General features: G+C 44.3%; 1 protein-coding gene across 5 annotated transcripts in view; it reads left to right on the top strand.

The window, feature by feature from the left end:
* HS6ST2 (heparan sulfate 6-O-sulfotransferase 2) overlaps positions 1-26,022 on the top strand; it is a 313,350-nt gene that overhangs the window by 249,072 nt on the left and 38,256 nt on the right. For 3 of the 5 annotated variants that reach the window (XM_057539023.1, XM_057539020.1, XM_057539024.1), the window contains one exon: positions 23,025-23,111. The exons of the other annotated variants lie outside the window; for them this stretch is intronic. In XM_057539023.1, coding sequence (XP_057395006.1) covers positions 23,025-23,111 — 87 coding nt within the window. The remainder of the gene's footprint in view (positions 1-23,024; positions 23,112-26,022) is intronic. 5 annotated transcript variants of the gene reach the window in all.

Here is a 26,022-nt window from a genome sequence, read left to right as displayed (position 1 = left end):
GTGATGGCTGCGTCAGTTTTCTTCAGGGAACATGGTTGTAAAATAACACCTGTCCATTCATTGTGGACCCATTCCCTGGGTACTGACACGTGATGTGGTGTTAAACACGTGACTTAGAGGTTTTCGGGGCACACGGGGATGGGCAGGTAGAGGCTGAGATCATCTTCGGTCTCTTAAGGAGGTAAGACAATCTCTGCTTGTGTACTAACTAGCTCACTTTCCTTTTAAAATCCCTCTTTTAGAGACACTGGAAGAGTTATTTAAACTCAAAAGCTATCCTTGGGGTTAAGCAAAATCTTAATGTTTTTAGCAGTGTTCATATAGTTTACACTCAGCTGGTGGTAAAAAAATACATTTAATGTAGATTCCTCCAATGATTTTAATTGGGTTCAGCCTTCGCCTTCTTTATCTCCCCTCCTTCATTTACCAGTGGTGCTGAAGTTCAAAGTACAAGCATAGCATGGCCTTTCTGTTTATACACTGCTGCTCCTTTCAGGCTCTGCCCTCTGAGCTCCTTCCCTAAACACCAGTTAGAGAACCTTGGCCTTCCCTGAAACCCTTTATTCCTAGAGCCTGTTGACACCAACAGTGAATGCCATCCTTCTTTGCTGTCTGCGGAGTAAGTGAAGGTCACTTCTGCAGCGTGGGCTTACAGGAACCTCTAAGGCAATGGCTGTAAGTCTCGGCAAGACACTGCTCTCATTTCTATCATTGCCCTGAAGCCAGGTCAGCCTGCAAATGTCCAAGTTACAGACTTCAAACCCTCTAGTTCCTGAAAGTGATTGTGATTTGTAACCTATTCCTAGGGTCAGCCCCTAGGGGCTGCCCTGGTGTCTGCCATGCTTATCATGTGAGACATTCACCTATACAGGAAGACAGACAGTATCACAAGTATGGCCCAGAATAGGTAGTCACTCTACCATCCTTTGAGGTCATTTCATAGTCCTGCACAAGAGGATTTTTCTCTGACTCCCTCTGCTATAAATCAAAGGCATACTAAACACTTATATGCCATCCAGACTCCTTCAGAAAACATTTGCTGAGGGCCATTCGGCCTGTATGTAAAGGAGGTGGGGAAATGCCAAGATGAAACACAGCCCACTTATCCTCAGAAAAGCCTACAGTCCACAAAAGCTGGACATAAAAAGTGTAGAGAAATCTTACGATTCAATGCGATATAATCAGATTTGAACAAAATGGAGCCAAGAGGAAGAGATTGATGTTGCCTAGGGCTGTGGAGAAGAATACACCAAGGAAAAGGCAACCACTGTAGGTTTTTAAAGCGAAGCAGGAGTTTGCTGGGAGGATGAGATGGAGCAGGGCGGTCCAGGCAGAGGAAGCAGCTTTGTAAAGGCCCAGAAGCAAACACAAGCGTAGAGGATCTGGAAAGGACAGTGGTGTGGCCTTTAGTAGAAGATGTGTGAGGCTGGGTTTCATCATGGAGGGTCTTGGAAGCCAGGCTGAGATGCAGACCTGGATTGGTAGGCAGTAGGGTGCCCTCTGAAGCGATCCAGCAAGGGAGGGGCGAAATAGCCATTTTGTCCAAAGATAATAATAGCTCAAGAGTCCGGAGGGTAGAATGGGGTGGGTCGATGCTGCAATCCCATCACTTGTCCCTGATCTGTGTTACGCTGAGCATGGGGTGAGAGCTCCTTGTTCCAAGGCAAAAGCCTTCAGTAGGAGACTGTTTGTAATCATGCCTAAAATTACTTCATTATTGGAACCCGTGTTTGATCTGTGATTAGGAGTTGGATTAAGAAATCAAGTAATCAGCCATTGAAATTGTAACCGTAAATTGTTCTCTAAACAACCTGCTTTCCCTGCTCCCCCTCCTCCAGCCCAAGGAACAAACCTGGAAACAGATGCTTCTGTTGTTTATCCCCCCATGGGTTTTAGCCAGTGCTTTGGAGCCGTGCACAAGTCAGAGAGCCATGCCTGCCAGTCACAGTGCCCCTTTATCCCTCACATGTGGAGCGCTCCTGCTGTACCTCGTCAGACTAAGACGCCAGGGGAGTGTGGAACTGTTCAAAATGCGCAACTTATTAAAATTCGCCTGGTGAAGGGGAAGAGGTTTACTTTTAACGGAACTGAGGAGACACTGCCTAGAGTTCGAGATGAGGAAGAGTTAAAGAGAAAAATCCCTCAGAGACTGTTGCTGTTTGAGTGATTTGTTGGAAGTAGTTTTTATCCTGAAGGGTTTTATTCTAGGCCAAAGGCATTCAAATACTACAGCCCATCGAGATATGTATTCCCGTGACACAACCTTAGGGCTTATTGACCTTTTCTTGTCTGGGACCTCACTGCGCTTAACCTTCCAGACGTGTAATAAAGAGTCATAAATTATAAGTCGGATCTAAATTTTGTTTTGGAAAGAGTGGCAGCAACAAGACAATCATGGCAGATGAGGCAACTGACTGTGCAAGAAAAGCGCCTCCTCTGTTCCCATCATGCCCAGCGACAGCCAGACAGGAGCAGCTAGAAGTGTTTATTTGTTGGATCATTTTTCTGACATTGAGGTAGCAAGCTTCACTTTCGTCCTTTGTCATCATTTCTGACTTAAAATGCTTAGAAATCGTAATGTGGAAGGGTCTTTCAGGGTCTTTCCAAACCCTTCCGTTTTACAAAATGAGGAGGAAGGCTCATGGAAGTGAGGTGATTTACCCTTTGTCCTCGGCTAGTCTTCAGGAGAAATAGAGCTAGAATCGGGTCTATAACCCAGGTGTTTCACTTTATTAGATGCGAGCAGGCCTTCCTCTGCTCCTTGGGGACAATTCCAGTAGCCCAGTAATAACTCTGGCTCTTTCACAAAAATTCATGTTGACACGTTTGCATCCTTGACACTTGACATAATAATACCACCAACTACCGCTAACACTTGCATGTAGCACTTTACAGTGTGTACAGTGCTGTTCCCCATAGCATCTTGACTGCAAGTGCCAGTGTTGTCGATGGCTTTACCAGTGGCGTTTTAAATGATAGTGTGTTGTACATGGGATCTGTTTTCTGAAGTGGAGTTTGAATGCTTTTTTTTTTTTTTTAAAAAGGGACTGAGGAAGGTTTTACTTTATGTTCCTGTCATTTATTTATTTACTTATTTATTTATTATTTATTTTTGGCTGCGTTGGGTCTTCGTTGGTGCGCACGGGCTTTCTCTAGTTGCGGTGAGCAGGGGCTACTCTTTGTTGCAGTGCGCGGGCTTCTCATTGCGGTGGCTTCTCTTGTTGTGGAGCACGGGCTCTAGGCGCACAGGCTTCAGTAGTTGTGACACACAGGCTCAGTAGTTGTGGCTTGTGGGCTCTAGAGCGCAGGCTCAGTAGTTGTGGCACACGGGTTTAGTTGCTCCATGGCATGTGGGATCTTCCCGGACCAGGGCTTGAACCCGTGTCCCCTGCACTGGCAGGCAGATTCTTAACCACTGCGCCACCAGGGGAGTTCCTGTTCCTGTCATTTCTAAAAGGATTTGTGAATAAAAACATCAAAACGTTCTGTGTGTGAGTAACACTACCACAGAACTGGAATGGACTTAAGATCCAGTGGGCAGTTCTGGGACACACGTCAGTGGAAGATCCTAGGTCAGGAATAAATACTGATAATGGATTTCCAGATACTGCTCTTGAGTTCTAAAACCACGGTGAAAAGGAACTGTGGTTACTGAAAAAAAATGGAAGAAAGAAAGAAGGTGAAGGCAAGAGGCTGAGAAAGGGAGAAGGGAAGAGGTGAGGAGAAAGCTCTGTATGAGATTGGAACTTACAAAAATTATGTCTCTTTTTTTCCAAACTCATACATTCACTGAGGTAAACTGCTGCTATTTGAACATAAAGCACCTGAATCTCTCAGAGCTTTCTACTTAGAAGTTAGTACCTTGGGAAACTGAAGACTCTTTTAATGTCCTAGGGAAGTTGCTGATGTGGGTTTTATATCAGAGGTCAGCAAATTACAGCCTCCAAGCCAGTCCAGTTCATTGCAGGGTTTTTTTGTTTTTGTTTTGTTTTGTTTTTGCATGGCCTGTTAGCTAAGTATGGGTTTTTTTTGGTATAGTTTGACATTTTACATTTATTTATTTATTTATTTATTTTGGGCTGTTTTGGGGTCTTCGTTTCTGTGCGAGGGCTTTCTCTAGTTGTGGCAAGCGGGGGCCACTCTTCATCGCGGTGCGTGGGCCTCTCACTATCGTGGCCTCTCTTGTTGCAGAGCACAGGCTCCAGACGCGCAGGCTCAGTAGTTGTGGCTCACGGGCCCAGTTGCTCCGTGGCATGTGGGATCTTCCCAGACCAGGGCTCGAACCCGTGTCCCCTGCATTGGCAGGCAGATTCTCAACCACTGCGCCACCAGGGAAGCCCAGTATGGTTTTTATTTCAAATGGTTTTTTAAAAAATTAAGAAAAATATTTTGTGACACTTCACAATGATATGAAATTCACATTTCAACGTCTGTAAAGAAAGTTTTGTTGGACTGTAGCCACATATTTGTTTACGTGTTGCCTGTGTCTGCTTTTTCATTGCAGCACCAAAGTTTGCAAATCCAAAAATATTTACTATCTGGTCCTTTACAGAAAACGTTTGTCAACTCCTGCTTTAAATAGAAGTAGCTTCCTGATCTGAAAGAGTTAAATAACTTTCTCTGAGCCCCAGCTCTTAACCAGAGGGGAGTTTAGACCCTGGGACACTCTGGTTCAATAGAACTTAATTCAGTGACTTACACTATTAACCACCATACTTTTAGAATCAAATTAGAAAAATGGAATCTTGTGCTGACCGTCTAACTATAAATTGTATTCTGTAGAGGTACATGAGATGTTTAAATTTTCTAAAACGTAATATTAAGTTTCCTAATAATCCCAAATGAGATTACGAGGAAATTTTATCATTTGCCCTTTGTAATGACCTGCTTCATATAACCACCAGCGAGCAATCTGGGGTCTGCAGGCCATTTGAGGACACATTTGGTATTGATTAACTGTAGCTTAAGCCTGAATGGTTAAGTCAGCACTTTGACTTAAAAAAGAGGTGTAGATTCTAATACCTCTAATAGCAACAGTTTTTAGGTTGTTGGGACAGGCAGTTGTTTGTTTGTACTGATTTCTGGCTAATTACTCGTCTATTTGCTGTGGCATCTCCCACCAAAATGCCATACAAAGCTGGGCTTTCCAAGGGCGCTTTTGAATAATGGGATTCAAGCAGGAATTTAAATACTCATCTAAAGCTTCTTCCTGGATCTCATCACTAAGGATGAGGGAGGGTTGATCCTGGCTTGGGACAGAGGCTCAGGAGATAAACGAAGGAGCTGAGGATCGGCCCTGGAAGGTCAGGAAGGCGCATTTTACACCTTGGGACATTCAACCTATGAATCATTTCTCATGCAGTTTAAAGACATATTTTGCATTGATTAGCTGTCATTTAAGCCCATACAGTTAAGGCAGTTTTCTGCTTTCTGCCTCTTTTCCAAGCACCTGTATTAGCTGCAGCTTCGAGCTAAGAGAAAAGGATGGATTCTGTGCCTAGTTGAGATTATTCTCCTAGCTGAGAGGGTCAACGGCCTTTCAGCTTCACATTTCCATCACTGCCTCTTTGAACTAGATTATTCTGAGTACTGTACTTTGTAATTTTCCCATTAGTTTCTTATGTTTCTAATCAATAGTTTCATACAATTATGACCTTACATTTCCAATTACATTTTATTTTGGAGATCTTGCCATTTTTCATGGGTTTCTAGAGCTCTCTTGTTTTTTGGCTCTTGTGAAGTCTAGGAGAAAGGTTTCCCCCCCCAGCCCCATCCCCTGGCTTTTATACTCTGCTAAAGTCATCAGAAACAGCTTGAATTTGTATTTCAGAAGACTTCTCTGTAATCAAAACAAAGCTATCCACTGATGGGTCTGGTTACTCGACTGAAGATTTGTATGAGGATTCTCGGAAATGTCGAATTATAGGTGCCCTCTGTCTGGGCAGGTTACAACCAATTTCGTTGTGGTTTCTTGTATGATCACCGGTTTACATTTCAAATGTTTCACCTGAATACTCTAGATACTGTTGTTTAGTTGATAACCTTGAACAATTTCCAGTCGGCCCTTCCTTATCGCAAAGGGGTGTCACTTACGATGAAATTCATTCAGAGAAGTATTGATCCCTCAGCCATCACACGCCATTGATTCTCCGCCTCCCCCAACAAAGGGTGCCCTTCATGGGCCCAGAATGCTCATATTGCCTCTAGGTACGATTGTTTATTCAGCAAGGGCCTTCATTAAGCCAAGCAGCACTATGAGGTAATGGGGCTTGCTTTAACAAACACAGCAGAACTTATCCATCCAAATGAGCCCTGGCTCCCTGGCTCTCCTTTTCATCATCCTGCTTCTTCCGTGGAGAGAGTAATAAGTTGGAGGGTTCATCCAAACCCCTCCTCCCCTCCCCTACTGCTGAGATCCCCAAGGGACCTGTCCTCAGCTTCTATTCCAGATGACCCACAAGGAGAGCTGACACGTAGATAGAGGGCGTCCAGGCAGCTGGGCAAAGAAGTCCAAGACTGGCAGAGAAGGGAAAAGCCTGACTATAGTGGGCACAGGAGAGGACTTCTATTAGTGTATAAAGGATGCACAAAACCAGACTATTATGAACTAATTATTCTTTTATTGCTCCTAAATGTACCATGACCGAGCTGCAAGGGGCAAGGAAGAGGGCTCATTTGAGTGTCCTAGAATTTAATATTACAACTCAGTAATTTCTTTGAGAGTCGAGAGCACATAGTATTTTTGGATCACTCGAGCTTTGCCTGTAGCAGGTGGTAAGTGGGTTGTTGTTGAAACAATAGTAGAGGACAGCTGTGAACTTGTACAGTAAGGCCTTGACTGCTATAACGAGTATAAAATCAGAATCATCACCACATATTAATTATAAAATAATTAAATTGTTGTCATCTGACACTTCCCGTTTATCACCATCTTAGTCTGTGAAGTCAGGTAGCGAGATTGCCTTGTTTTACCCCATGTTTCATCTGTGTGAACCGAGGCATACCAATCAATTGAGGGACTCATGTGATGGCTTAGAACAAGGACCCCAATTTTCCATCTGTCCACGTGGTGCTCTTCTCAACAATCTGGGTGAAATCAGGAGCTAGCATCCCTCACGGTCACTATTTACAAAAGTCTAATTAATACCTCTCCCTCCCTAATGAGATACTTTTCTTGACTCCAGAGCCATGCAAGTGACGTCAGAATGCCAGAGTGAATTACTGGGTTTGTGTCAACCCAGGCAGGGATGAAAAATTACCCCAGTGAACTTAATCCAGGAGCAATCAAAGGGCCAAAGTTTTAATTAGTGAGAGTTGTGATCTAAATTCTCATTCAGCATCCTGAAACTCTGCATTAGTCTTCAAACTCCTGCACTTCCCTGGTGTTGTCTGACACTGGTTAGGATAGTTAATGTGCTTTTAAATAACGTTATGTTTAATGGACCTTTGAAGGCACTGACGTATGAATCTATTTCCTTACGCATCAGCAGAACTATTTCCATTAGAGAAGTCAGTGAAAGATAACATGTTGGGAGGAGCTAAAAAAAGGGGGGCATTTCAGCTTGGTACCTGGGTCTTTCATCTTTACGCACTAAGAAAACTCTCAAAAACTTATCCAGGACTACTGATATTAGGATTTATTTCTAATCAAAAGGAGAATGAAGCCAAAGCACAACTGTGAATAAAAGAATGGAACAGATTTGTTTTTAACAAACATAGCAGGATTAATGGATGGAAAAGGGTGCCGATTTCTTCAGTATAATCAAGCTTTCCATGTAGCTGCATTGGTTACTACGTTTGACAGCTGTAGCATGTTCTCTTGACTCTGCCCACTGAAGGAGACATCTTTGTCCTTTGAGTGTGCATTAGGTTTTTGGAATCAGTCAAATGTCATCAGAAGGTAATTATGATGTACTAACTGGATGATCAAGCTGGGTTCTGTGGTTAGGGCCAAAAGTAAGGTGTGACCACACAGTCATGAATGATATTTCTCATGTATTTCATAAATGTCTGTGAAGATAGTTCCTGGAGAAGAGCTCTAGAAACATTGTGAATGCCGGCAGCATCCTTGGAATCTGTATACAGCCTCTTCAGGTGACAACTTTAAGAGGACCAGCATTCACTGGGTATAATATAGGCCCTGGTAGTCTTGCTAAAGATCTGTTTCAAGACTTTGTCATGCCGCCTACCTTGATTCCTTATTTGCCAAGTAACTCTGAGCCTGGTTTTCCTTCCAGCAATCTGGGTGGAGCTAGCATCTTTCATGAGTGTAAATTTACAAAAATCTAATTAATACCTCTTACTTCCTAACGAGTTACTCTTTTTAACTTCATTGACTAGCAGGGCCAAATATGTGATGTCAGAATTCCCTAAGTGAATTACTGAGCTTGTGAAAACCTGGGCTGGAATGAAAAATCACCCCAGTATATTTAATCCAGGAACAATTAAAAGGCCAGAGAATTAATTAATGTGGGTTTTAATTTGTTAAGGTCTTGAAAGAGGGAGCCTTTTTGTTTGGCCTGGTGCCTTTTTGTGTCTTCTTTGATTAAACGGGAGTATGCCTTGGGGAAAGGTATCTATTTCCTTACTCTCTTCCTCGGTAAGCTATGAGCAAATAAGAAAAAAGTGGTCTCCGAGCCTGCAAAGAGCATCAGATCACTAGATTTGCAATTCAGGTGATGAGTCAGTGCCCTGCCTTGAGGAGCTGATAGGAGGCATAGAAGGAGAATTGCCAGTAGAAGGAGGAGATAATGATAAAAGAGTTTGACAGGAGAGCAGTGCCCCAGGGGTCCCGAACAAAGAATTAGAAAGAAGTCCAAGGGAAACTGGGAGAAGAAAGCCATGGAAAACCCCAAGCCCACTGACATAAGACGACTCAGTGGGATCTATCCTTTCTGCAGTCCAATGAGCGGGTGGTTTGGGGAACCATTGGTCTAGGGCCCATGTTCAAATGCATGCCTCTAGGTTTTCCACCCTCTCCCCCAGTAGCCACTTAGATCACCAGGAAGGCTGCACCTACACCACATTAGCTTAGCTGCCTGCAGGTTGCTGCCACTGGCTTACCTTCTAACATGATATCCTCAGCTGCTAAACACGGATGACTTTTATAGTCTGGAAATTATACTGCACTCAACTTCACTCTTTAAAAATATTTTTATTGGAGTATAGTTGATATAAAATGTTGTGTTAGTTTCTGCTGTACAGCAGAGTGAATCAGTTATACGTATACATGTATCCATTCTTTTTTAGATTCTTTTCCCATATGGGTCATTACAGAGTACTGAGTAGAGTTCCCTGTGCTATACAGGAGGTCCCTATTAGTTACCTATTTTATATATAGTAGCTCAACTTGACTTTTTAAAAAGTCTATATAAGATACTGTCCTATGGAGAATGCTTCTGTATTTCCAGAAAAATCTGTGCTTCTTAGACTCAGCACCAGGAATAAGTTTGACTCTCCTGACAAAACGATGCCCTTCCTTTTTATTGCAAGTTGAAAACACTGTTATCCAACTTGTTTCCCTTATGGCCTTCGTTGCTAGGAAACTCAGAGCTAACTCTAGCCATCAATTTCAGTAATCCTGCTGCCTAAGATTTTGAGAACGAGTCTCTCTCCCTTTTAAAACTATGTTTATTGATCTTGTTTTTTCCCAGGGGCGTATTATAGGTGTACCTTAGGATAAGCTACCTTTAATTTGGGATAGTGGTAGGTTATAAATTACAAAAAATTATTGCTGTGACCTAGCCTGTGATGGTCTAACACCAACCTGCATTCTCCCTGGCCCATGCTACTATCCCTGACCCTGTGCTCCTTGGAATAAACTGTGTTTCGATTAGTCACAGCCCCTATTTCCACACTAGATTTGATGCTTTTCCCCTATATATTGATAAATCTTTCATCGTAATTTCTAGATGCCTCCAAATATCAGAAAAAGTGGGAAGAGAGTGCATAGAGCAGCGTTCACCTCCCTGTTTTTTTCTTATCTCTGGAGCCAGTTGTATAAAACTGCCAAGAAGGAAATTTCCACTTAAGCCAGAACCTTCCAGCACGGGGATCACTGACCTGTGGCAGTTACGGATGCTAGGATTGCTGCTGTTGGTGCTCTACTTGACTTTCAGTTTGTGGCCATCACTTGACAGAATTAAAAATTGACTCTGCTCCATCTGCTTATTTGTTGAAGGGCACAGTCTGTTCCAGAAGAGATGCTGTCTAGGAAAACAAAGATTCTGTACCGTGCCCAGAAACCAAAATTAGATGGGTCGGGACCCGGGCCTGCAAGCTGTTGACTCCCTGGAGTTCATGGTCTTGCATGGGCCATGGATAACCTTTCTCTAGACCCATGGGCAGTTGGACAATGTGCCTTGACAAGGTCTGGCTGAGTTTTGACATTCTGGCAAGCAGGTGGTAAAGGCCATGTCCCCTTAATTTAAACAACAGTCCTACCCAGGCCTACAAGAAATGAGTAGAGCAAGAGCTCCTGAAGGAAATTCAAAGAAACAAACAGCAAACCTTTTTGAGAGCAAGAGGGTCACACTTTCCCTCTGGGGTTTCAGCTCCCTCTTGAGTTTCTGGAACTTTAATGCTGAACAGTCCTCCCATAAGCCCCAGATAAGCTGAGAATATCAAAGGTAACCTTAATAAATCACACTGAAAAAACAAAAGGAAAACACAATTAGCATTGAGTAGACAGGGGTCACAAAATCCATAATTCTGAGAATCCCAGGAGAAGCATTGAACAGCTTTAAGAAGCACATTTCTTTTGCCCCTAAGCCATTATACCCACTTTATGCATCTATCTGGGTGCCTTTCCTCCCAATTCTGGGTTTCCCTGAGATAAATACCATCTTGTTTTCCTTTAAGTGTCAACTCTGCTTTCCCTGGTTGGATCTTTTGTGCTACTTCCAGGGTCCCCCCACCCCTTCCAGGGCATGATGATTAACTGCCATTCTTGAACCCCAGTGAAGGTTCCAGCCCTTCAGAGCTTAAGTTATCTGCCTATCTTCTTTTTTTTTAAATAAATTTATTTATTTATTTTTTGGCTGCATTAGGTCTTCGTTGCTGCGAGCGGTCTTTCTCTAGTCGTGGCGAGCGGGGGCTACTCTTTGATGCGGTGGGCCAGCTTCTCATTGCAGTGGCTTCTCGTGTTGCGGAGCACAGGCTCTAGCGTGCGTGGGCTTCAGTAGTTGTGGCACGTGGGCTCAGTAGCTGTGGCTCACGGGCTCTAGAGCACAGGCTCAGTAGTTGTGGTGCACGCACTTTGTTACTCCGTGGCATGTGGGATCTTCCCAGACCAGGGCTCGAACCCGTGTCCCCTTCATTGGCAGGCGGATTCTTAACCACTGTGCCACCAAGGAAGTCCCGGGAGTCATTCTTTACAACCCGTCGCTGGGGTGTTCTGGCCCATCTATCCCCCATTGAGAGGGATCTGGAAGTGGCTTACTATGGTTTAACATTCATGGCGTTCCTTCATAGACAGCGTCAATAACAGAGTGAAGACAGTCATTTCCTCACAAAGGCTGAGGGAGTTAAGGAAGAGTGGAGGATCTTCTGATAGTAGGATCTACTCCCAGTCAGTAAGGAGGACATTTTTCATGAGGACTGTGTTGTTTACTTCATTTAGACTTTTGCAGTAATAAGCTTCATTTGTGCCTTTCATGTTTTTATGACTGTAGTTTTCTACCTCTCCACTTCTCCATTTTCCCTAAGCCAAGAAGTGCTCCCAGACAGGGAGATCTTGCACTGTGATTTCAGTGTTTGCTATAGAGAAATGTATGGACACCCAGTTTGTACAGGTTTAAAGAACTTGTTGATAGGAAGTTGATTGTTTAGTAGCTGGGGAGAACTAGAGGGCCGTTATTTCAAAGCACAGAACCTATCTTACAAAGAGGTGACAGAGATGATAGCAGGACTCTCAGGAAGCCCAGGCCTGCCCAAGTGCAAAACAATTGGGTCTTGGCATGTGGCTGACTTGAATTCTGATTATTCCAGAGCCAAGATTTTCTTGAAGTTTCAAAACCAAGGGGGGGAGCAGTAAGGCCCCTTTCTGATTTTGTACATAATAGAGGAAGCAAACAACAGGAACAATAATGAAAAGAAGACTAGTTCTTTCTTTGGGAGATTATAATCATATTTGCATAAACTTTAGTACAGTTGCTTCATCTAGTTTAGGCACTAAAACAGTTTCTTGTTTTATTGACCTATGTTTCAATAAATAAGGCCAGACTGAAAAAAATATGTCTAAAGCCTATAATTATGGGTTTGTTTGGCACAAGATGCTTCCTTCCGCATACTTCAGATCATCTTTTCCCGGAATTGATGAGAACAGGTTGCGTGTGATCAAGAAGGCTCATTCTCTATCAAATACTCTTGGCATTATAAGGGACAGCATGACTGATGAAATACCACAGCTAATCAGAAAAGTGAGCTAGGAGAAAGCAACATGGAGCAGTTGGAACCCCACGACACAAAACCGTCTTACAATCAGCAAATGAATCTCTTCTGATCGCAACATTCATGCTCCCAGATCCAGTTCCTCCTTTGGCTTGCATGAGCCCGCGTTCTCCATTCTAGCTTGTCCTTAATCTTCCTCCCAGGCTCTTCTTTTCTCATTCTACACACTCTCCCTGTATAATCTCTTCTACTCTAAGATTTTCAACTGCCACCAATATGCTGAAGACTCCCAAGTCTCTGGAGACCATTCTTCAGCTGAGGTATCTGTAGCTGCTTTGCGTCCACATATCCAATTGTCAATTTGTGTCCCACGGGCACAGAAAGCTCAACATAACCCCAAACTGAACCTCTCGTCTCCTTCCACATACTCTCCGCCCTCCCAAAGCCTTCCCCTCCTTCTTGTGCTACTTACGTTGGCAACTGGAGCCGCAGTTCATTCATGTTACCTCATCTTTGGTCCCAAGCCTTCCTGCCTTGTTCTGTATTCTGTAGGGGCTCTGGCCCGGTTTGCTAGGTGCCAGCCAAGTTCTATCATTAACTCAATGTCCATGCTTGGATACCTCCCTTGGATCCATCCATTCTCCCCTCTGAACCCTACTTTCTTGTCTCTAAGGAGCCTTCTAGCTCCATGTTTCTGAGTCTTTCCATTGCCTGAGGTGGGGTATATTCAATAAAGAGCCTTAATCTTTGGCTTGGCTAAGTGCTCTGTGTTAGACTAGACTGTTATTAAAAACTCATATTCGTGGAAAGAAGTATATTGTTATAAATTACACAAGGCCTAGCATTTAACAGTGATTAATGGGTGATGGAGAACAGGATTTGTTTCCGTGAATTTTCAGTATTTTAATCGCCCATGAACATACACAGTAGAAGAATGCTCAGATTTCCAAATTGGAACACAACAGAAAGAAGCTGATTATTGGGTTTCACTTGGAAAAGAAAATTAGAAGTTGCCTATACACATCATAGAACGGATAACATTTGCAAAGGAGCCCCTACTTAGAAACAACATGCAGTCAAACAAATGTGTGATCCCTGAATGAGCGATGCTTGAGCACTTTGAAAATGGAAATATTTTTGCGCCGTAACTGTCCCTCTCAATATAAATGAAGAGAAACATGTAAAAACCTTTGGTTTAGAGGCACAGTGCTCTTAAGAGACATACTGGAGCAGAGTTGAGAGAACTTTTCTTTCCTAAATACACAGAAAGCATTTTCAACACCTTGTTGACATGGCCCTTCTATTTTATTTCTAAGGTGCCAGCTGCACTTTTATTTTTATTTATTTATTTATTATTATTTTATTTTATTTTTGACTGTGTTGGGTCTTCATTGCTGCACGCGGGATTTCTCTAGTTGCAGCGAGTTGGGGCTACTCTTCATTGTGGTGCGCAGGCTTCTCATTGCAGTGGCTTCTCTTGTTGCGGAGCATGGGCTTTAGGCACGCAGGCTTCAGTAGTTGTGGCATGTGGGCTCAGTAGTTGTGGCTCGCAGGCTGTAGAGCGCAGGCTCAGTAGTTGTGGCGCACGGGCTTCGTTGCTCCGCGGCATGTGGAATCTTCCCGGACCAGGGCTCGAACCCATGTCCCCTGCATTGGCAGGTGGATTCTTAACCACTGCACCACCAGGGAAGCCCCCAGCTGCACTTTTAAATCTTGAATACATTCACCCCCTTAGAAAGCACTTAAGATGTGGAGTTCAGCCACAAGAATGTATTTGAATGCTCCTGGCTTTGGACACTAACATGTAGCTAGAGAATTGGTGCCCTGAAGCCCCAGTGTTAAGATCAGAGGCCTTGGTTAGGCAGGACCAACCCTGCCTCCATCACCCAACCTGTCCAAGATCATCCAGCTATTACAAAGACAGGGTATGACCCCAGGTCTGCCTGATGCCAGCGCCCATGCTCTTTCTACAACTTTAGAGTTGCCTTCAGTTCGTTTGGCAATGCCACTCTCCAAAGTTGCTGATTCCCACTGGTTTTATCCTACTTGAGTTTCATATCAGTGGGCGTTGGAGCTCAGTAATGGCACTGTGATAGGCTATCACCTTTGTAGGCCTACTGTGTGGTCTGATACGTCATTTGAACAAAAACCCAAAGGCACATGACTCTGTTACCAGACCTCTAACCTAATATGTGTTAGTCTGTTCAATTCAACAAACATATGTCAGAAGCTACATTTATCAGGATGCTTAGCAGTCAACAGATATTGAAAACCTTCTATCTGACAGATGTCATAAGAAACTTTACGAACAGATAGGAACACAATTTACCCTTGTCCTCAAAGAACTTAATAATATAATGTGCAGGCAGAGTGGACATTCTTGAAGATCCCATAAGAACATAGTTAGTAGAAAGTAAAAACAAAGTAATTATTCACCAGAGAAAAGGAAATGAATAAATGATCAGTTCTTGCCCCCGCCCCCAGCAACGCCCTTGGTTCATGTCATTCTGAAGTATAAAGTCAGAATCGCACTTCCAAGGAAATGAACAGACTTTTCTTTTTTCTCTGTGTGCTAATTCCTGCCACAGCAATTGGCCTCTTTGGCTTTTCCTAAAAGTTCACTGAGACTTTTCTGGCTTCCTCTGGGGACTCCTTAATGCATAATGTTCACCAACTAGACTCCAGTTGTGAATTTTTAATTACGCCAGATCATTTTCAGTAAATAGAACTTCAAGCTCAATTAATGCTGTCGGATCCAATTTTTGTCTCACCTGCTCTGAGCTCCACTCTGTGGTGTTTGCAGTAATTGCCACTTCCTCAGGAAAGAGGAGCTTCTCCAGAGATGGATGTTGGCAGCCCTTGGCGTCTGCCTTTTCCTGACTCAGTAGCAGTACAGGGGGGATATTTCATCCAGAAGATTCTAATCGTGTTGCCTGGAAAGCAGGGGCAATGGATAGGGCAGATTGTGATCCCTCAGTGGCCACGAAGTGTGGCTGTCTCATGCTTCTTGTGAGGCAGTGGTTCTCCCCACTTGATCTTAGCAGAAAGGCGGAGAAGCGATGAGGCAGCGGCTCTCAAAGTGTGCTCCGTAGGCCAGCAACATCAGTACCACCTGGGAGCTTGGTAGAAGTGTAAATTCTCAGGCCCGCTTCCTAGAGCTGCTGAATCAGAGACTGGGGGTAGGACCCAGCTATATGGGTTTTGCAAGTTCTCCAGGTTATTCTCATGTCTAAGTCTATGAGCCACTGTTGGCAGATAAGTGTTTCAAACTAAGGATAGGCATAATTCGTTCTATTTTGTGAAAATTCTCATAACCCAGGTTTTATTTTCTGATTTACGATTTTTAACACAAATCAAAAATCATAGATTTCATCATAGTAATTCAGCTTTACCTTTGCCTTCCCTGATTCCCCTAAGCATAGGTGGTTGCCGTCTGGTTTATTTCCCTAGTATCTTTTCACACTTGCTTTGTCCCATTTGGTACAAGGTGTTGTTTTGTATCCGTCAACGTGCTCGCCTCCTGCACTAGCCTTTGGGCCGCCTGAGGGCAGGAACCTTGTCCCACTCATCAGTATATCCCCAGGGCCCAACAGGATGAAGGGCACACAGAAAACACACAGTAAACGTTTTTGAGTGAATATATTATTTAACGTTTTATAATTTTCAAAACTTTGATGTGGCCTTAAGAAGTAGGACTCGCAGAAGAGGAAACTGAGACCCAGAGAAGTTAGGTGATTCAGTGGGTCGGTTGCAGATTGAGAGCTTGAGGCCAAAGCTTGCCTCAATTTGGGAAAGGTAATGGCCACAGGTCCTTAAACATTGCCCTCCTGAACTCAGCTCAACTCAGGAAGCCTGGGGTACTTTGGCTCTTCAAGGGCAAAGCCCTTGATTTGCTCCCAGGCAGGCTGCCGACCCCCCAACCGTGATGTTACTAGTTGTGTCATCCTTGTACCATTAGGAATGCTAAGAGAGGGCGACTGAGGGTGCCAGTTCGTGAGGCACAGTGCAAAGGCTGAGAACAAGAAAAGGGAAGGGAATCATGCCAAAAAATAGGAGTGGATTTTAGCACGATCGATGGGAGGTATAGTCTCTGATATGTGGTTAGTCCTTGGGAAAAGGGAGCAAAGAGGAAGGGATGTGAGCTGCAAGTGAAGCCAAAGTCTAAAGCTCAGTTTTGCCCCTCTGCCAGGCTGCCCTCCTTACACTGAGGTGACAGCAGCCTGGGATGTACTTTGCGAGGTGTCGCTGGGAAATGGGTTGACAGTGATTGCCGCCCACCTCTCCCCTTGGTGTCCAGCTCGCCTTGTGACCTGTAAGCAATCTGGCTGGGCTAAGAGGATGGGGAGAAGCAGCCTGTGGGCACAGCCCCATAGCAGCCTATGGACCGAAAAAGGCTTGAGGCCTGTACTTTCCCTCGTTAACTTTAGCACTGAACCCTATACGAGTGAGTGAACTGGCTCAGGCTCTTTTCCTTGAGCCCCTGCGTTATAAGACTTTGGAACCCACTTGCAAATCATCACAAACTGGGGTGGAAGAAAGCGGGTTCCCGTACAGGCTGTCCCCTGCCCCAAACATCCGCTCGTTAATCACAATGGATTGCTGTCCCATCAGGCCTCGCGGCTTATCTCACAGCTTTGACTCCCACTTGGGAGCGATGACTGTACATCTGACCCCGTCTCTTTCCTCTTGAGCTGCGGTGCCATCTCTCTAATTGCTGCTGGACACTGTTCATCAACACCCCAACTCGATATGCTCCCGGCCAAATCCATCATCTTCCCCTCTGGCCCAGATGCCCCTCCCAACGAATCTGGCTCTTTCACTGGCACCTCTGTTTTCCCAGCCATTCAGCTTCCAGACCTTCTCAGCAGCCTCATGTAGACTTTACTCTCATTCTCCAGATGGAGTCAGTTCTCAAGTTCAGTCATTTCCTTTTGCTATGCCGTGCGTGGTTTCCTTCTTTCCACCCCCAGAACAACTATTCTGGTCCAGGTTCCCATCATATTTCAGGTCTCGATCACCCTAAACCATCCAATACCAGAACTATGATTTTTTTTGTTTGTTTTTGCTTCTCAATCCCCTATCTGATGGAGGAGCCCAGGGCTAGATGTGAATGCAATAGTGGTGAGACACAGTTCCAGTGGCCTCTGATAGTCTGTAGCCAACATCCAAGCTCTTGGTAAAGACAAGTGAATAGCCAGCCGAAATGAGAAAATAATATAATTTAGGAACTGATCATCTTCTTTCCTGATGCCAGTGAGGCATTCAGGGATGTGACCGCCTTCCCTGGGCAGAAACAGCACGTGCCAAGAGGTGAAGAGAGCAAAAGGGCAACAATAATCGATAAACTTATTGCTCCAGTTCCCGATGCCCCTGTGGTGAGTTGTTAGAGTGAAAAGTTAATGGAAGGGGAGAGGCCAAGATAATGCGAGTGTCCCAGCTGCCTTTTCCAAGAGCTCTGCAATTACACAGTAATTGTGCGCTTCTGGGTGAATGGTTTACCTGTTCAGCTGAGTGCCCTCTGCTTTAGAGAGGAGAATCCTAAGACAGAAGGAAGTCACATGCCTCCCTGGCAGCCAGGATTAGAACTCGAGGTTCCTGAGTAAATGCTTTGAACGCCTGAGGTTGTTTCTGAGAGATCGTAGCCACAATGGGCTTCACAGCAATAAAGATGAGCATTTTCTCTTGTCTAAAAACCCTCAGTCATTGCCCACAATTAAGCAAAGGGAACCTAGGGGAGGAAGCTAAAGGAAAGCACAGCTTAGTGAACTGAACTTTCTTTGCTTGATGATGAATAGAAATCATAGATCATGGGAAGAGGATGCTTAAAGAGGCACGGACTCGACTTTAGACACTTCGGGTAGAAGAAAATGAAAAAGTTTGGAACCAAGAAAGAAAACCACTCAGGACATAACCTAGCAAGACAGAGAAATGAAATGAAGAATCCTCATCAGCTCTAATTAAAGGAAATCAATATTTGAAGAGCTGCCTTGCTCAGTAACAGGACAAGGGCAAAAATACTTCAGCAACGTGAGCCTCTTAGAAAAGAGAAAAGCAGGCTTTCATGGGGAAGCAATCATGATTTAAAAGGCTTCAAAAGACAACCACTTGGTGGGTTGATATGTTGTAGAGGGCACTCAAGCACCTTTTGGGAAGGAGATACATGAGCTTCTATGCCTGGTAGACTCTATATTTTTAAAGCACAATTCCTTATCCTGGGAGCTCTAAGGGGCCAAGGGTCATTTCTAGGGAACAAAGAGTAGCTACCATTTCCCCAGAGAGACTTGAAGTAAACTCTTAACAATAGCTTGGGTTTCATCTCTGTTACCACTTACAAGAACACACACTGGCAAAACACTAAAAGCCATACAAATGCAACAGATTTTTTGTTGTTATTCGCGGCACTAGCCAACCATCCAAGCAAGCTTGCTTGACCGTCCTTTCTAAGCTCACCTCTTTGTGATCCACGTGATGATCAACCATCAGTAACTGGAATCCAGTTTCCCCAGACCGTTCTTCCTTAGGCATGGAAAATATGGGACACGTGTGTCACCACTTCCTTCTGTCACACCGGTGCCAGACATTGATACAGTCACGGCACTCCTTTTCCACTGAGCCAAAATGCAGCTTTTTCATTTATTTGTTCAACAAATATTTTTTGGAGCGCCCTCTTAAGAGCTAGTTGGAGAGATGGATAAACAGTAAAAATATAAACAACACTACAGGCACCACATGGTAAGTGCCAAATAAAAGATATGTAGACAATGAGTATTATAGCCCAACTCTCTCTTCTGAAATACAACTTCAAATTCCTAGGGCCCTGAAAATTAATTAAAAAAAAATTCAGTGCTGTTTTAGTTAAAGCAACACAGCTATTTCTCGTGGGTCTGAGACGAATTAATTCCAAAAAGAGCTTACGAAGTACTACCGGAAATGCAGAAGTTTCTGTATGCCACCCATCAAGAAAGTGAGTCGAGGGTGTTTGAAACTGCTAGGTTCTTCTCCCTCAAGTACCTCTCTGACCCAAGAGAAAAATCCAGATTGGAGTGGATCTGATTGCCATTTTGGGTTAAGTACCCTGGATGCCATTTCAGCATCAAATTATTCAATCAGAAACACTTTGAAAATGCTGAAGAGTTGGGTTAGTCACAGTTTTCCCACCTGGATACAATGTGCATAATACTGCAGGATTTTATTTTTCACTTTTCTGGTGTTGGAGACATTTGTGGAGCCGGTGGAAAATGGTTTACGATACATGTTGATGGGCAGCCGACCAAGCAGACAGAGCGAGTGCTGGCATTCATTAAATGTTCCTATCAGGAACCCACCTGGAATTGTATCCATAGGTCTTTGATGAGGCCGGCTTGGGAGGGAGAGAGGAAAGAATCTTACCCCAGGAAAAAGATAGCTACTCCTGAGGAGTGGGAGAAGCCTGGATCCATGCCCCCTGGGATTTCGGGCTGTAGCTTTTTTTTTTTTTAATACTTTATTTATTTTTATTTATTTATGGCTGTGTTGGGTCTTCGTTTCTGTGCGAGGGCTTTCTCTAGTTGCAGCAAGCGGGGGCCACTCTTCATCGCGGTGCGCGGGCCTCTCACTATCGCGGCCTCTCTTGTTGCGGAGCACAAGCTCCAGACGCGCAGGCTCAGCAATTGTGGCTCACGGGCCCAGTTGCTCCGCGGCATGTGGGATCTTCCCGGACCAGGGCTCGAACCCGTGTCCCCTGCATTGGCAGGCAGACTCTCAACCACTGCACCACCAGGGAAGCCCCGGGCCGTAGCTTTTAATATCGCAACCCAAAGAGGAGATTAAAGTCAAAAGGGCTGACAAGTGGTCTAGAGACAGACAAAATAATGACAACTGGGGTGCGCCTGTTTCAGATGTGTAAGTTGGAAACTAGCTCTAATTCCAGGCAGCGCCCCCAATCTCATATACCCCCAAATTATCATCCAGGTATCCTAAAAGCAGGCAGGGCTTCTTCCCATGTTTTTCCAGATCTCTGAGGCTCCCGGACAGTCTGCAGTTGCAGGATTTTCTCTTTCTCTCTCGTGGAGCACTTCTGGAAAACTTGGGGTCTCTCTTTCTCAAAGTTTCAGAATCATAGCATCTTGTCCAGACTTACGTAGTCAGCCTGGAACTTTGAGGGGGAACTCTTTTCCCTCACTGTTAGGCCAGCCTTTCTATACAACAGTTCCTTAGTACATCTACAGAGTTAAACTCCTAGGATCCAAGCCTGCCACCATTCTGCTGGCCACTCCCGCACTTTCAGATACCTTTTGCCACTGTCAGTGGATCTGCTATCGGCACGGAACAAACATTTTGAGTTATTTGATAACTTTCACCTCCAGTCTTGGTACCATACCTTCCGTCTGTGAGTTTTCTCTGAGCAAGTTTTGTGTTTATTCCACTCAGCTCTGCACTTACAGGGTTTGGCACTTGGTCAGAGGGGGTCCTTATTTCGATCACTTAAAGGAAGACTGCTCCAGGACCACCACCTCCTCCCCACCTCCAAAGCAGCTGTTAATAAGGCTGCCACGGCCAGCTGACAGCTTTCCCTGATGTCCTGCGGTGCCCTGCATTGAGCTTAAAGAGGGTCACTTGTCATGCAGATTTTAAAGGACCCTTGGCTCGCAAGGCACAGACTTGGGAATACAGCAGTGGGAATGGATGTCTTTTATTCAAAAGAACGTGGATGCCTGAGCTTAGTGACTCGGGAGACAGGGGTGTTAAATGACCACCTACTCTGAGCCTAGCAGCCTGCAAGATCAAAAGATCCCTTGTTTCAGAAGGCTTCCAGCAAAGTTTCCCTCTGCCTCCAGTTTGAGTGAGGGGGTGGGAGGAGGAAGGCTCAGTGGCCAGCGAGCTGAGTGTGGAAGTGAGGGAATTGAGACCCGCTTGAATTTTGCAGCACACAGCATATTTCGTCCTCTGCATGAGACTGCAGCAGGCTTCTGGAAGAGACACTTTTGAATTCTTCTGAGTTCCAGTCTTTTATCCAGTTATCACTTCGTTTCTGAGTGGGGTTCTGAATGAGGATGGTAGCTGGTATGGTCCCAGGGCTGGTTAAGGAGTTCTTTGCCAGGAAGTCAGCGTGGATGGGCAAGGGCAGTGCTGCATGAGTTCTTCAGCACTTTGTCTCAGCGGGCTTCTGACACCTCCTGGGGGACAGACTGTGCGCCTACTCTCTCCAGAGCCACCCACCCCAGCAGAAGGATTGGAGCTCACCTTGGTGACTCCCACTTCAAAGAACTGCTTTGGAGCCCTCCTGGACACTGAATCCTACCTGCTGGAACTTTCGCTATCTGTCTGATTAGCCCTGTGCCCACACACATCTGTATTGCCTTGGCAATCGCCAGGAACCCATGATTATCTCTTGTTCCAGTCACATCCACGTAGCCACTTAAAGCTGATGGATGTGAGGCAGAATATCTTTTGTGACCCACCCTCTCACTCCACCTCACCCCACATCTAAATACAGCTACTTGCAGGCACCTATTTCTGAGGTACTGAAAAGATTCATAAATATCTGGAAAGCTCTTTGACATTCTCTGAGACAATATTCTGTGCCTTTGGAAGGCTCTATTATACTCATTGAAAGCCAAGATACTCATTTTTCTTTTTTACCTTCACTTTTTATAAAAGGTTATGCTGACGTAGATCTTAGTAATAAAAAAAATCTTTCTGATGAAATCAGGATAAATAATTCCACACATCATCAAGTGGGGAAAAAGGCTTTGAATTGGTTTCCATGGAAATCTGGAAATGAAGTAAAGTAATAATTTCAAGGCAGAGCAGCTGAATTGAAGATAACGGTAAAAATAGTTTGATAAAGAAAATAGAATAAAGTAATCAAGAAGCCTCCAATCAATTATTCCTTTTTGTTTACCTTCAAGTGATTAATTTGTCTGCGTTTATTAACCTGAAGAGATTAAGCAGACCTTCCTAGTGATTTATTTCATAATTGTTTCCAAGGTTTGACATAAGCTGTGGAGTTATTGAAGGTGGAGATTTAAATTCAATTACTCATGAAGCAGGTGGTGCTTCTCCTGAAAGAATATCTGAATTCACGGCCTTCCCATGTTAACATTATGAGTGAAAATTATTAATTCATCTGATAGTATCTCCCAAAGACTTTTAGAAGTCATTTGGCATCCACATACTTCACAACAAGTCAACAGCTTCAGAACTGAACTTGAAGTACAGAGAACCCAGAGACAGGAAATAAAGGATTTTATGTTAAAGACTAGTTATTTTTATACATTATTTTTTTGGCCAGAGCCTCTCTTGGGGCCTGGGCTGTGGCGCTGTCATTAATGGCATCCACCAGCTCAAGCTTTGAATGCCAAAAGAATAGCTTTCTTTGAACTTGACCAATGGTTCCCACTCTGTACCTTTGAAGGGCAGCACTGGATAAGATCACGCTTTATTTCGACAGGTGAGAGAGACAGAGAGACACATGCACGCGCGCACACACACACACACACACACACACACACACGGGGGGGGTGCGGGGGGGGAGAGAGAAATTGAGATATTGAAAGAGAGGCACCTTGAAAGTCTTTAAATGAAATAACGAATTTCTTTTTGTCTCTGTGGTCATTGTTGTATATATTTTTCTATTCTTTCTGTGGGTATAGTAAGGATAGACGGGGTTCTCCAAACACTAATCCAGGCGCCAACTCTCCGTCATCCACAAAGGCCCGGAACACACCTAAGAATGGGAAGTAAGTGCAAAGTGCCCCTGTGCATCCGACATAGCTGTCACAAAGCCATGTACTGTCCTCATTTTGTCATTCATTCATATTCATTCAAAGATTTGCTGAATGCCTTCTGTGTGCTTCGCTTTGGGCTAGTCACTGGGGAATGTAAATGAGTAAGGCATGTGTCAGGAATATTGGGTGCATGAAGAACTAAAGAAGGGGGAGGAGAGGGAGCGGGAAGTCAAGAGATGACTTTGGAAAGATAGCTTTTAGGGCTGATTGTGATGGGCAAGGACTTATAGCAATGCAAGATTTGGACTGAGTCTCAAACATTGAAGAAAGAAGGAGCAGCGGCACTGATCAATCATGTTATGATTTGCAAAATCCATGAAAATCTGTCTTTGATCCATACACTAAGATTTGGGGTGGATTTAGAAGAATCTGGAAAGCCATTCCATAACTATCCTGGTTTAATTACGTTTGCATTGTAACCATGTCACTGATGTACATGATACATGTATTCTTTTCCTAGCGACTAACCTGTACCATGACCTACCCGAAACTGTCTTTGTGGTATTGCCAAAAACTTGTATTGGCTGAATATTTGTGATGTTAGATTTACCTCTTTGGGCTGATTCCAGAAAGCAACATTGGCCAACCTCTCCCTTTGGATTCAGCAGAGAATGGCAGTCTGAAACAGTGTGATCCCATGCAGGTGACATACCTCCAATTAGGCGCTCCCCCTTCGAAGTGGCTGCAGCCCTTTGGTGAATGACTCGGGTCCTCTTGTAAGCCCTCTGTCTCAGGGCTGTGGGGCATTGTGAAGGGCAGAAATACAGCCCCAAAGGAGAACCCAGCCTGCATCTAGGAGAAGATGAAAGATGCCTTCATCATGCTAAAAGCTCTAATCTAGCAATAAGATATATCACTACAAGAGCATGGCTTTGCCATGAAAGGTGAATTTGTAATGGTCATATACTTTATGTATTCAGCATTGGACCATAAATGCTGCACTTAGAATATGATCTTATTTTCAACTCCCAAAGTGAAAGAGCTATTGGCTGCCTTTTTTTTCTCTTCTTCTCCTCCTGAATACCATTTCAGGTTTGCATATAAAGTTGAATGTGGGCTATCTTGGAGAATATCAAAAGCAGTGGTGAAGACAGAAGACGAAATCTCAGAGCAGTTAGAACTCGTTTCAGTTATTTATTGCTGAGCACCACAGTCAAAATGCTGAATAAATTATGAAGGAAGGGAATTGATACACACATTCCGGAGCAGCTGAATGTTTCCAAATTAGTCCCAATTCATCGTCAGCATGCGCCCGCGGTTAACAGAGATGGCCTTGGAGAATCGCTTTGAACTCCATGCTTGCAGAAACGGCAGGCCCTGGTCTGGGTATCTTGTACACGCCTGTCCTGCTGACAACTGCAGGGCACAGTCTCCGTTTATTAGACCCTGATGTATAATTAGGGATGTTTGTGATTGCTGTTGCACTTTGAAAGGAGCATTGTTTTGTTTCTTTTGGCTTTGCGGGAACCCAGACTCTTACCTTGTGAATGAAGAGTCCCCGTGGAGCCGTTGGTAGAATTGGAGTTCAGATGACATAAAGAACACATAGCTAATACCATACCCGGCTTGTTAACAGTAGGAGGCCTGCATAAATACATTCTTAAGTAGATAAACATGATCTTATATCCCACTTGCTGGATTTGGACACCTCCCAAACTTCTGCCATGGTGTGAGGGCCTCCCTTCCCACACATTCTGAGCTAGGTGTCTTTTATCTGCCATGTACGTGACTCACAGATTGTGCTGGTTCTTCTCAATTTTTCTTTCTTTTCGGGGATTATTAATGAAGAATAAAAAGTTCTCCAATAGCCAGTATTCTCTTCAAGGATATGTTTCAGGTTCCCTTTCTCTTATCTCCCATCAGTTGGCAGGAAGTTGTTGGGTTTTTTATTTTAAACTCTTTTCTGCACACTTTCTCCTCAGGATAGTTTTGTCAACAGCAGCAGTACTGACCTTGCATGAATATGGTGAGACTATCCGGGGGGCATTTTCCCACACCCTCTAGAACAGTGTCTATCCATGTTTAGGCACGTGTGTTGTTCACGTGACAGTGGTTCAGAGACAGTGGTTGCTTCCTGGGTTTGGGAGTGTGTGGTGGGGAGGCAGGGGGCTAGGTGGGTTTCTGCTCCCCCGGGTTTTCCCCGTGGTGCCTTTCACAGTGGCCAGCATCCAGGGTGGGTGCTGTCCTGCTGGGTTTTCTCATGTTATTTGACCTCATGACAGGGGGATATGGAGCAGTTTTTAAGAATTCCTCTGTTATTTTGAGGCCAGATACAGGCTGGGAGACAGAAGGTGTCTTCTTTTCTCCTCTGGAAAGAAACTGGCCTCCTCTTTTTTGAAGACAAGTCAAGCTGCCTCAAATATACCTCATGACTAAAAATAGTAACAACTAGTATGTGTTGAGTGAGTGCTATGGGCCAACCTCTGTCCCCGAGCACTTGATACAATTTGTGTCATTAATTCTCACCCACCAAAAGCTCAGGAAGTAGGCACTATTATTATTTCCATTTGATACATGAGGAAATCGAGGCTTGGAGAGGATATTGTGTGCCTACATGGGGTCTCCCAATGAACAATTTTGGTAAAACCCTTCTTTAGCACCAATAATAGTACTAGCAATCAGTAAAATGTATCGAGCTTTTTTTTTTTTTTAAATAATCTTCCGAAGTCAATCGACGAGGTGTTGTTGTTGTTTATTTTCCACAGTGTCACGGATTTATTTTTTTATTTTTATTTTTGGCTGTGTTGGGTCTTCGTTTCTGTGCGAGGGCTTTCTCTAGTTGCGGCGAGCGGGGGCCACTCTTCATCGCGGTGCGCGGGCCTCTCACTGTTGCGGCCTCTCTTGTTGCGGAGCACAGGCTCCA

The sequence above is a fragment of the Balaenoptera acutorostrata genome, chromosome X, assembly GCF_949987535.1.
Source record: "Balaenoptera acutorostrata chromosome X, mBalAcu1.1, whole genome shotgun sequence".
Taxonomy (NCBI): Eukaryota; Metazoa; Chordata; class Mammalia; order Artiodactyla; family Balaenopteridae; genus Balaenoptera; species Balaenoptera acutorostrata.
This window is presented reverse-complemented; position numbering and strand designations above follow the sequence as displayed.